Source organism: Pteronotus mesoamericanus, unplaced genomic scaffold (assembly GCF_021234165.1).
Source record: "Pteronotus mesoamericanus isolate MK-2021 breed Mesoamerican mustached bat unplaced genomic scaffold, CSHL_Meso_final contig_202, whole genome shotgun sequence".
NCBI classification, from domain to species: domain Eukaryota; kingdom Metazoa; phylum Chordata; class Mammalia; order Chiroptera; family Mormoopidae; genus Pteronotus; species Pteronotus mesoamericanus.
Window position 1 is genome coordinate 5,538,697 of NW_026555086.1, and position 12,916 is coordinate 5,551,612.

The 12,916-nt window shown below is 31.7% G+C and overlaps 1 protein-coding gene and 1 pseudogene across 7 annotated transcripts in view; both read left to right on the forward strand.

The window, feature by feature from the left end:
- Positions 1–12,916, forward strand: part of CHD9 (chromodomain helicase DNA binding protein 9) — a 113,356-nt gene that overhangs the window by 43,399 nt on the left and 57,041 nt on the right. For all 7 annotated transcript variants that reach the window (XM_054570332.1, XM_054570333.1, XM_054570330.1 and 4 more), the window contains 7 exons: positions 4,059–4,170; positions 7,766–7,912; positions 8,814–8,882; positions 8,966–9,021; positions 9,661–9,778; positions 11,786–11,872; positions 12,076–12,213. In XM_054570332.1, coding sequence (XP_054426307.1) covers positions 4,059–4,170; positions 7,766–7,912; positions 8,814–8,882; positions 8,966–9,021; positions 9,661–9,778; positions 11,786–11,872; positions 12,076–12,213 — 727 coding nt within the window. The remainder of the gene's footprint in view (positions 1–4,058; positions 4,171–7,765; positions 7,913–8,813; positions 8,883–8,965; positions 9,022–9,660; positions 9,779–11,785; positions 11,873–12,075; positions 12,214–12,916) is intronic.
- LOC129068241 (uncharacterized) lies at positions 932–1,030 on the forward strand (annotated as a pseudogene).

A 12,916-nucleotide genomic window follows, 5' to 3' on the forward strand; every position in this document is an offset into this window, starting at 1 on the left:
AACATACCTCTTTAATGTTTTAACAAACCAAAACTTGCATGAAGCCTTTATTATTAATATAATCTGTGGTGTATTTTTGGTTTCTTTTGGTGATATTTTTAGCAATAGGAAACTATCAGTTTATTTCAAGACTATATCAATGAAATTTTATTAGAATTAATACAGTAAACTCTTTGTGATTCATGATGGAAGACTGGAATGTTCTTTGGTAATTTGGTATTTTACTTGTATATTTGTGGGGTTTTTTACTTTTGGATCATCTGATTTCCTTCAGATAACATTTATGGCTATCATCTGTCATTGTAAAGGCAATAGAGATTTCTGGTTGTTGAAAAAACTTTAACCTTAATAATCCACTAAAAGATAATATAGTTTCATATTTTTCTTTATTCATTAAACCATGCTTATTGATAACAATATCTGTTGACTGGTTAAACTACAGTGTCATTTTAAAATTAGATTTTAAATGCAATATACAGATTATTTGTCATAGAAATGTATACTTTTAACTTATATCATCTCATTAACTAATTTCATCTGAATAAATTTAATTAGAAAATAAATAACATCCACTTAAAAATCAAATCAGTAAGATATGTTGGAAATAGTAGACTAGGAATAAAGAGACCATATTGTCTTTTACTAAACTGGTGACTTTGGCAGTTTATTTCGTCATTTAGAGTTGAAGTGTTTCTACTAGGTTAGTGGCATTAATATCTGCCTTGCTTATTTAAGAGTTTTTCTCAGGGTCACCTGAGATATTGTAGGCAAAAGCACTTTCATATTTTAAGTGTTCTATAAATACTAGTTTTCTTATCCTGAATGTTTGTTCCTAGAACATTCTACACTAACTATCCTGAGCAAATTGTTCTCAAATCTGGTGGTGCATCAGAATCCCTTAGGGAATTTTTTAGAAGTCTGATTGGATCTCACCTGCTAGATCAGATAACTGGAGGCAAAGGAATATGGGCTTGGAGAAGTCTGGGGCCAGGTTGCTTTCTGTAGGCTCAAGATCAACCATCCCACATAGAAAGAAAAAAAAAAAAGAATAGATTAAATTAAATCTTCCAGGGACAGTATGTAAAGGAAAGCAGGCTGGAGACAGATCTTTGAGAAATACCAAAGTTTAAGAGTTGTCAAGGACTAAATCCTGCTGAAAACCAATATACTAACAGTAGGTGGAGAAAGAGGAACCAAAGAAGTTTAGCAAGAACCAGAAGAATAAACATAGTGTCATGGAGCCAAGGGTGCAGAGAAGGAAAAGGTGATTAATTATATGTTGGTAAATAAAAATTTAAATTTCCTTTGGATTTGGCATTACAAAAGTCATTTGTGGCCTTACACCTCAGGAATTTCAGGCTTTTTGGAGAGAGGTATTGATTTCTATCTCTATTCTTACTATCAGTGTGACTTAGAACAAGTTATATAACTTCTCTAAGCTTCAGCTTCCTTTTATATAGAATAATAATCATTTGCCTCAGATTGTAGGAACATCAAAGTGAGATAAATGTATGTAAAGTTCAGATTATAGTGGTTGAGAAATGAAACTGAAACAGTCAGAGATGATTTTTTTTTGACAACTATGGATGAGATGAAGGAAGGATGAGATCATGTGGTGTCTAATAATACATATGACCTCAAGGGAGTTTTTAATTTTGGGAAGGAAACCAGAGTAAGGAAAGGACCAGAAGAGAGAGGAAATGGCCAATGAAAGTGGTTAGAGGGAATGAAGTGTAACTGTGGTTGGTTCCTTAATATCTTTTTGCACTTTTATTTCCTGGTTCCAACATGAGCTATATTTTTACCCTTTATTTACTTCACATACTCAGGAGAGTGCACCTGCGACAACAAGTAAGAATTAGTCTGTTAAAGGTGGTAATTATACCAATACAACAATAACCTGCAAATAAATCATTCTAGAATTTTTCTTGTCTCACATGTAACCATCTAGTCAGTAACCAAAACCTACTGGTTATGCTTCCAAAATAAAAAATTGTCCTTTTTTTTTTTTAATCACTTCACCATGGCCCTACCTTGCACTTTTCATCGCTCACTTGAATTGTCATTTGTCTTATCCCTGGTTTCCTTGCCTTGCATTTCACTTCCTTCTGGGTGCATTGCTCTCTTATTTAAGATTCTTGTGCCTCTCTCCCAGTTTTATTGAGATATAATTGGCACGTAACATTGTATTAGTTTAAGGTGTACAACATTTGATATATGTATATATTGTGAAATTGTTATCATAAGTTTAGTAAACATCATGTCACATAGTTAAAATTTTTTTCTTGTGATGAGAACTTTTAAGATTTACTCTCAGCAACTTTCAAATATACAATACAGTATCATTAACTATAGTTTCACTCCCGGCACTTCCTCTTTTAAAATCTCATATTTTTTATTTGCTTTTTAAAAAAAATACTCATTTGATGTTATCTCAGTGCCATTTGTTATTAGTGGTCAATAAGACAGATCCTTCTTAAATTCTTGCCCTATGGAGCTTAAAAACTAGCCTTCAATCACAACATTAACTCCTTGTGTGCCAGCAAGGCCTTCCAGGACCTTTGCCCTGTGTTGCTCGTCTGTTTTCTTCCTCCTGCAGTCCTCTCCGTATTCCTGACACGCTCTCTTCACTGCTTATTCCCATTCTTCTGTGGTGTCCCCACCCTACCTGGACTGGACCCTACCTCTTTTTTTTACTACCTATTGAACTCCCTTTTGTCATTCAAATCTCGGATTTCAGACTTCACTTTTTCTCTAAAGCCTCCTTTACTCTTCAGTAAACATAAGCACTTCTTCCTTTATGTTCACATTACATTCAGTGCTTAGTTCCATTTTAGCATTTTAACTGTGATTATATTCTAATAATACTTTAAAGTTAGGAACTCTTTCTACTTTCTCTTTAAATTCTAGAACCTAAGACAGTGCCTGGAATATAACAATTAGACATAGTCATCTTTAGTTGAGAAATTACTATGTGTCATGACTTTGCTAAGATGTGCCCTACGTTGTCCCCCTTAGTTCTCAACAGTAGAGGTAGCTGCTATAATATCCCTATTTTTTAGGCAAAGAACTAAGGCTAAAAGAGATCACATAATTTGCCCCGTGTTTCACAAATTGGTCAACGATAGAATCAGGTTTCAAGTCTGTACAATATAATTTCAAGTGCATGCTCTTAACTTCCAAGTTCTCCCACATGAATAAATAATCATTGAAAATTCCAAATTTTCAGTGTTTGGAATATAGATAATCTAAAATAGAATTTTCCTTATTAACAATTAGCATGGTTTGTGAATAACACAGTACTTTAAGATCATGTCCTCCCATCTGTTGAACCACATTAGGAAATGTGGGAGCTCTATACTTCTACCTCTGATCAGGAGTGAAAAAGGAAAAACTCACTTTCATTTAAGATGTTTGTATTTCATGTGTGTATGTAATGTGTAAATATCAATGTACATATATATGTACATACATATGAGAGAGAAAAATAGGCAGCCTGTTAATATTAAAAAAACAAAAAAGTCCTTACTCCTTAGGAATTTATAGTACATCTAAGATAAGCCTTAACATAAATGAAATTGTTAAAGAACAACTAATTTTTAAAGTGTTTTATATAAAGGAAAACTTACTATAGGTGGGATTTGAGGACATTAAGTGTAATTTGAATTTAGTAAGAGGTAGAAGGGGAAAAAACCCTCATTTCAAATCTACAAGATAGCAAAATAAATGAATTATTTTCATTATAAAATACTTATATGCAGTTATATGAAGTGACATTTTCTCCCATAAAATTTTTGAGCCTAAGAAACAACTGATAGAACTTGACTACCTTTCTATGCTTAAAAGTACGTCAAGTAAATATTAATTAGTGTTTGCTCCAGTAGAATACAGTTTTTGTCTTGAAAATGTCATTATGGATTTTATGATAATTATCACCTTTGGTTGAACATTTAAGTGATGTAAAATGGCATAAAGCTTATCATAGCAATCTTAATTTGACTGAAAATGAAAAAATGTGAAAAGATCTTACTTACTGTGTACTCTTCCTATTGAAACAGCAAACTCATTATTACATTGGGTAAGAAACAAAAAAGAAAGAATGAGTCTTCAGATGAAATATCTGATGCAGAGCAGATGCCACAGCGTACATGCAAAGAGGAAGACTCTCAAGTGAGTATTAAATTTTTTTCTGAGATATGAAGCACTGGTAGAATTATTTAGATAGCATAATATTGCTGTATAGGTATTTATACTGTAGCTTAGTAGTAAAAATACATATTATTGTATAGCAGAACTTATATGACAACATTACTACAATATGCTCCTAGCAGTATTACAATAGAATGTTAGACCTGGGGCGAATTTACATATCCTCTCAAACCCCTCATTTTTCAGATAATGAACCTGAAGCCCAAGAGTTTAAGTAGCAATCCAAAGTCCCTGCTGGCTTTGAGCATGGAGAAGTATCTAGCGCTCCCCTGTGCTTACAGAGTGATTTTGAATGAACTTAATGATGGAGATACTAATTTTTAAAATCACCTACAATGATAGAACAAATGAACTGAATCATTCATAGATATAATTCCTTTGGTCTTCTTCTGTCAAAGAGAAAAATAAACATTTGTATTAAAAATCCCCTAATGTAGACAAAAATACTGTGCTTTTTGCTTTTTTTTGAATAGGTGGATATTTAAAATAACCTTGTAAAGTTATAAAAATATATATATATAGTGAAGGTCATAATAATTCAGGCCACCCTCTGCTCTCTAATAACTAAAGTATTGCTCTAGGCCGTAGGGGTGGTGGCAGTTGTTGAATGATGGGGCCAGAAAGCCCCTGAATGGCCTTTCTTCTTCCTCATGCAGCTTCTTATCCCATGGGGGAGTAGTGGCTCCAGGCTCCTGGGCTGCTGCGGGAGTTGAGGTAAGGGCAGTGACTGAAGCGCCTCATATTTACATGGCCTGGCTTTTTCTTCACATGTGATCCTTAGGTAAACTTACAGTTAACTTATTCAACATGAGAAAATATAGTTTCATTTTTACTAGAATAATGCTGGCCATTTTTACCATTATGTAATAACCAAGCAGTGAAACGGTAGACTAGGTTAACACACGTATTTCTTCCATACCTTTCGCTAGAGTGTTAGTTTCCTTTCATATGTGTTGCTTTAACACAAAAAACAATTAAATGGGAAAGGAAGGAAATATTTTCTAGTAAACACTTATAAATCTATATTATTGCTATATTCCAATGTATCATTGTGTAAATTGTGGAGAGATCCATACAGCTCTCAACTCTTCAGCCGGTGGATATGAAGGCTTAAAAAGTAACTCATGTTTAAGATTTGGAGTCAAGTGGAAATCTAAAAATATAAATATGATATTTGATTTTTTTACCTTCAATCTCAAATAGAGTACTTCAGTAGTCTGACTATATTTAGACTTAATTTATTTAAAAACCCTGAGCAGATTATATTAGGATTATAGGAAACAAGTAATATGATATCATAGTGAAGTCATTTAAAAGGATAATATTCCTGAATTATGTTATGTATAGGACTATAGACTGATCTGTTGTAGCCATTAAGACATAAGAAGAAAAAAGCTAGAAAAAAGAAATTTGAAGAAAGAATTTGTCATTATTTTAAATTATGGTTTGAAAAACATTATGGAGGAAGAAAGCCAGAAAAATCACATTAGCCAAAAATGGGGACATCAAATTAGTTTTTATATTTTTAAAGTAGTAGAGCTAATGTAGAACAAAGACAGATAATTGATGAGAGTAACACCTTGTTTGGATTTGCCTGATATGTATATAATCTAGTATAATATAGTTTATGATAAAATTAGCTGTAATCTTATAACTCAGACATAATTTTTTAGATTAATGAGGTCTTCATAGGATTAGAGAGCAGTTTATAAGTGGCCCTCATTCTCTCTTGGGAGGAATTACCCAAATGTGTACTTCTGTTAGTTCAGTGGATTCTTTCAAGCCACTTATTTACTGTTTACTAAAGACTAAGTGAAGCCTTTCAAAGTACTAATAAATGCATTAAGTGACTAGAAAGGGAACTAATGCTGAAAATTCCTTACAGAACCTTCTAAATGTATACTGGGTTATTCTAAACTTCATTATTGAGCAGATTTGTGCCAAGCGAGACATGACATTGATAATACATGTTACTATTAGAATAATAAATGTCTCATCGGTTATTAATTAATACTATTCTTAAACATTAACACTGTATGATGCCCAAAATAGAAGCCTAAATATCCCTTCAGCCTACTATTAAATTAGAGAATCTTAGTATTTTTTCCCCCAGGAAATAATAAATATTTCGTATCTTTCACAACAGGAGGTAGGAAAATTGGGTTTCTAGAAGTCCTTATAATTATTATATGCTACCTTCCTGTCTCTGATATTAACAAAAGAGGTACCTTGAGTTTTGAAATGTAAATAAATGTCTTCTTGGACAGGAGATGGTAACTGAGGCACAGAGTTGTCTACTGCACTTGGCTGAGCTAACTCACCATATCGGTTGCTCTTTCTCTAAATGTAGCACTAGTCTCGAGAAAGAGGCAGAGGCGTGCTAAAGGCCACTGGATGCAAATAAGTTTGTCCCCATACTGCTCATGATTCAGCCATTTTTGCCATGGCTATGGGAGTATGAAAGACCTACCAAATTGAAGACACTGTCAGAAATCAAAAGGAGAACACGTGGTATATTTGCTAGTTATATTTTGGGAGGGTATCTTGGAAATTACTAAATATACAAAAGAAAATGAAATAGAAAAAGAAAGAAGGGATAGATTTACCAGATATTGGGCAATGGAGAAGCTGGCTGAGATGCCTCCCACCCACAAGATGTAGGGAGGCAAAAAAATACAAACCTAAGTCCTTTGGGATTTTCATGTAAATGTGAGAGTTCGTTTTTTATAGTGGGGACATCAATTATTAGATATTTAGGGAGGTAAGTAAAGCCATGTGTATTTGACACCTAATTTAAAATGATAGATTATTTAAGAATTATGTAATACTTATTTAAAGGTTTATTTCTATTTGTGATAGTGATGTTCTTTATTGTTAAGGAAAGGTAGTAAAGTTAGTAAAACACTTGTTCCTCCTTCGTTCACATTTAATTATTTCATTGATTTACTACTTTATTTTGTGTATTTTTAAAAACATTTTATGTTATTCTGTTTTAAATATAACTTCATTAATTTCATGACAAATATTATTTAATTTCTTCTTCTAGCTTTAGGCCCCTGACTAATTATTTAACCAGTATTCATCTACTGGACTTTTTAGGTTTTGGGCAAAAACTGTGAAGGTGTTAATAGTTTAATATATGCGTTGCCTGAGGTGTGAAATAGTTAAATAAAACAGATACCTTTTTACTCTTCTTAATAATAGCTTCTAAAGAAAAGTAATAAAGTAATTACTAATTACTAATAAAATATATTTTGCCTAAGCCATGGCAGTTAAATAATACAAAATCTTTTCGTTCTTAACAATTTCTAAAGAAAAGCAATGAAGATATTACTAATTCTTGTTATTTGAAGCTTTAGTAAGTAAATCTAAAGATTGTAAGCCTGTGGCCAAGGGCGAATGATAATCATCCTTTAATTAAATGGAAGAACGAGGAAAGATGAATGTATCATACAATTTTGAAAATATAATGTACAAAACTGCCACACTGGAGTAATTATTTTAAAATCTTCCCTTTAAAATGTCATATATATATGATCCTTGTGGTTCATTACAGAAAAGAAGATCAAATCGACAAATTAAAAGGAAGAAATATGCAGAAGACGGAGAGGGGAAACAATCTGAAGAAGAGGTTAAAGGCTCTATGAAAATAAAAAAGAATTCAGCTCCTTTACCTGGTGAACAGCCTTTACAATTATTTGTGGTAAGACAACTTTGGGACTACGATGACAAAACATTTTAAACCAATGTAAATTCTTTAGAATACTTTCATTATTTTTCCTCCTAAAACCTGCTGCAACTTTTCTGCCTGGATTCCATATTGTAGTTAACAGAACCGTTAATCATTCAAATCAGAGAGCTAAGGATTAATTCACCTCCCAAATATATATTCTGAAACTCCTCCAAACTCCGTCCTTTCTGCAGAATATTTCTAAGTTAGAAGCCTGATGATAGTACATTTCTGCTGACATTTCTAATAGTTTCGTAAGTCTTACAGAAATAACTATGTGTTCTTAACACAGCATATGAAATTCTTTGTATGGATTTTCTAGCCGTATCTTCTGCCACTTCTTTACAAGTGGTCTTTCCACTGGTTTTATGGCCATGGTGCCCAAATGCCCTATTTTGACACCTCTGTTATTGCATATGCTTTATGCATTGCAATATGTCCTGTTTTTGTCCTGTTTGTAGGACAGTTTTTTAAATGTCCCTTATCTAGATTGTGAACAACCACGATTTACTCAGTGAGGTGGCACCTTGGGCAAGTACTTAACCTTCTCTATGCCTGAGGTTCCAAATCTGTAAAATGAAGGTGATAATGGCACCTACCTCATAGTGTGGTGTCAAGGATTATATTAGTTAATATACACAAAGTGCTCAGAATAATGCTTGTTACATTAAAAAGCACTATGTGTTCACTGTGATGAGGCACATGATTTTGAGGACAGTGACAATAATTCTTGTTTCTATTTGTGTGTTTCTAACATTTGCTGCCTGACACATGTGCTATGTAAATGTTAAATTTTCATGTATTCATAAACACATGAGATGAAACCTGAAGGAAGTTTCAGAATGTGCCATTATTTTTCCCTCCCTTCCTTTAGGAGAATCCAAGTGAAGAAGATGCTGCAATTGTGGACAAAATATTATCTTTTAGAATTGTGAAAAAGGAAGTAAGTGATGGCACATTACATTTTATACTTTATATTCAATAGTCTGATAATAAAAATTGTAATTATTGATTTTATTTTCTTAGATATCACCTGGAGTGATGATTGATACAGAAGAATTTTTTGTAAAATACAAGAATTAGTAAGTATTTCAGTTAGAAAAATAATAGAAGGATATTAATTTAAGTATAAATTAATATATTGAATATTTAACTATATTAAGTTAAATTGATTTTTACCTGCATTGTAAAAGTTTTATTTATTATTTCATGAAATTAACCATTTAAAATGAGAAGACTGAAAACCGTTTATGTTAAAATTGAATTATTTTTCAGAACACAATTATTAACATCAAAATGCAGGAATCTATAAAATATGCTTTTACAAATTAAAGAACATTATTTGTTACATTGTATTTTTGAACATTTCCAAATTTTATTATTTCAGTGAAAATGATTTAAATAAAATTACATTGGTTTCAAAACATGTTACCTTTCTGATCATGCCAAAACTATTATAATGAAGAAATAAACTATGAATCATATCTCGTTACCCATGTGATTCAGTGTACCATTCCGTTAATAACAACTTGTAAACCGTAGACTACAATCTAGGGTATAGTGATCACCATGTCTATTGACATTAAATGAAAGGATGAACTACCTATTTATAAAGTGAAAGATAATATTTTGCATTGAATTTTATGATTAAAAATAAATCTAAAACAACAAACCATGGTTTTCTGTATTATTCTAATATGTTGCCTTTATAAAAATTATAGCTCCTATCTTCACTGTGAATGGGCCACAGAACAGCAGCTTTTGAAAGATAAAAGGATCCAGCAGAAAATCAAACGATTCAAATTGAGACAAGCACAAAGATCACACTTTTTTGCAGACGTAAGAAAAAAATAAATGAAACGGTTGAATTCTAAACACATGTAGTATTATTTATTAAAACTTTAAGTATTTTTATATTGTTTCTTAAGCTATAAACTTTAATACTGACTACAAATGCTACCTACATAGAGTATTTTTCCCTTTTCCCAAATTTAGCCTGAAAAATAGCTGAAACAGGAACACAGATAATTCATAATATTTTATATTAGTATGTATTTCAGTAGAGTTGAATGTGAGTGTGTTGATACCTCAGAATTTATCAAACGAAGTTAGTCTAGTAATGGTAATGTAGCAAATAAATGGAAAATAAGATTTTTCAGTACATGAAATATATTGCATATTTTCCATACCAGCTTTCAATGTACGAACAGGACATCATTAGAAAAATTCACTTACCTTTCCAGGCTTTACTAAATAGTCTGCTAAATCGTCCTTTCCTTCTCTAATTTTTTTCTTTCAATAGACATTTTTAAGAGCAGTTTTAAATTTAAATTTTTAAAAAACTTTTTAATTGGAAACATTCTTAGACTTTTTATTTTGAACAATGAAGTTGTCAAAATTATACAATGATTTTGCATGTACATTTAAACTAGATTCCCTAAATGTTAACATTTTACCATTTTTGCTTTATCATTCACGTTCGTTCTCTCGCTATGTGCCTTTTTCACATGCATATACATTTTTTCTAAACCTTTTGAAAGTAAGTAGCAAACACTTCAGTATTTATTTTCTAAAAACATTTTCTTATATGTATAATAACAGTATAATTAACATTGATGTACTACTATCTCAGCTGTAGACTTTATTTATATTTCATTAATTGTTCCACAAGTATTTTAATAACAAAAAGTGTGTGTGCTTATTCTGGTTCAAAATCCAATCCAATATCACACATTGTATTTAGTTGTCATGTCTGTTTTAATCAATCTTACTTTGTTTCTCATTATTTGGACAATTTTGAAGAGTATAGGTGATTTATTTTATAGAATGTCCATAAATTTTGAGTTTTGTGAAGTTTTCCTCAGGATTTAGGTCATGCATTTTTTTTTTAAATCCTCACCTGAGGACATGCTTATTGATTTTAAAGAGAGGGAAACATCAGTGTGAGAGAGAAACATCAATTAATTGCTTCTCCTATGTGCCCTGACTGGGAATTGAACCTGCTACCTTTTGGCTGACGGGATGGTGTTCCAGCCAACTGAGCCACACAGGGCAGGTCATGGATTTCTTAAGAGACTGTCAAAAAAACGATGCAGTATTCTCTGTGAATCATAGCAGGATGCACGTTATACCTATTTCAGTAGTATACTTTACAAGTTAGATGTGATGAAGCAGTGAGAATGAGGAAGAAGGAACCAATTTGAGTTATAGTTAGGTAGAATCTGTATGAATTGATGACTTGTTTAGATGTAGGAGATTAAAAAAGGAGAAGAAAGCTAAGATGACTTCTCCATTTCTGGCTTGTGTAACTGGGAGGAGGGCATTGATAGGGTGCTGTTATCATTAATCCAGAGAGAAATTACAGCAAGAAGTATAGATTGAAAAAATAAATGGGTGCAGTTGAGTTTAGGTAGCTGAACTAGAGAGTCTGCATTGTTAGGTAAGTGCTTGAGCACATCAAAGGGTGTTGGATACAACCAAAGATGAACCTGCAGGTGGAATGATTGGTCTTCAACTCTTAAACCTGAGCAAAGAGGTAAAAGAAAGGAACAGAAGCTGCTTTTTGGAAAATTTTAAAGAACATATCTTCTGGAGTAATTTACTTACCTGGAGTACCTTATTTTTTAGTGTTTTTTGGTTGGATTTATTATATAGAATATGATGTTTCATAATATAGACAAATATCCTAGATATCTTTTGGAACTTAAAATGGAAGTATTCTAATAAAGGGAAATTTAACTGAAATCAAACTTCTGTGTTTGTTCTATAGTGAATAACTAGTACATTTGTCTTTATTTCACTTTTATCTTTATATTTTTGTCAAATATTGTTATTTTTTAATTTTAGATGGAAGAAGAACCATTTAACCCAGACTACGTTGAAGTAGACAGAGTATTAGAAGTCTCTTTTTGTGAAGATAAAGATACTGGTGAGGTAAATATTTGGTAAAAAGATTTTTTAAGTAAGTAAGAAAAACCTAAAATTTTCTGATGTTAAAATGTATAATTTTTTAAAATTTAATCATCTAAAATTACAGTGTTTCCTCAGTTTTTATTGATGTAGCTTAATAAATATATTTGAACTACTTCTAACTATTCTTTTTCAAAGTGGTAAAATGAAAAAAATTCTTCTTACAGCCTGTTATTTACTACTTAGTAAAGTGGTGCTCACTACCATATGAAGACAGTACCTGGGAACTAAAAGAAGATGTAGACCTCGCAAAAATAGAAGAGTTTGAACAATTGCAAGCTTCAAGACCTGACACAAGACACTTGGTATGAACATATGTTACCAAACTTCATAAAATCTTAGCACTTATTTATTCAGAGGGTTTAATATAATCTTTGAATTTTTAGTTTAGTTTTTGGTATACAATTAATACTGTATTTTAAAAATGCTACTTAGTACCATATGTGTATATTAATTTAGTTAATCCTCCATTAGTGAATATTACAGTTTTTGCTATTATAAACAATGCTACATTGAACAGTGAGCCCTTGTACAAGTTCACATAAGACAAATCAGAATTGTAACTGTTTGGTCAGAGCATATGTGCATCTAAACTTTTGATGAGTATGTCCTTCCACATTTCTCCCTGGACAAGTTTTGAATATTTTTACTTCATCTATGAATATAAAAACTTCCCACTACACTTCTCTCAGGTCACTTAAAAATATTACAAATATCAGTTTCAGCTCTAAGCAGAGTTATTAATGCTCTACTATTTTTCCATGACTAACTAAATAGTTCACCTACTTCCATAGTAGCTTTATTTTTATAACCTTTTGTACAGAATATTGTTAAAGACCTATGGAAATTAGGTACATTGATTACTTATTGGCTACATGCAACTCTTCCCTGCTCAGAAAACAAAAAGAAACAAACAAACAAAAAGAAAGCCTTGAGTAGGTTATTGATATTTTTAGAACAGAAACTGTAGAATTCTATAAGGCTATGGCAAGGTGTGATATTGCTAAT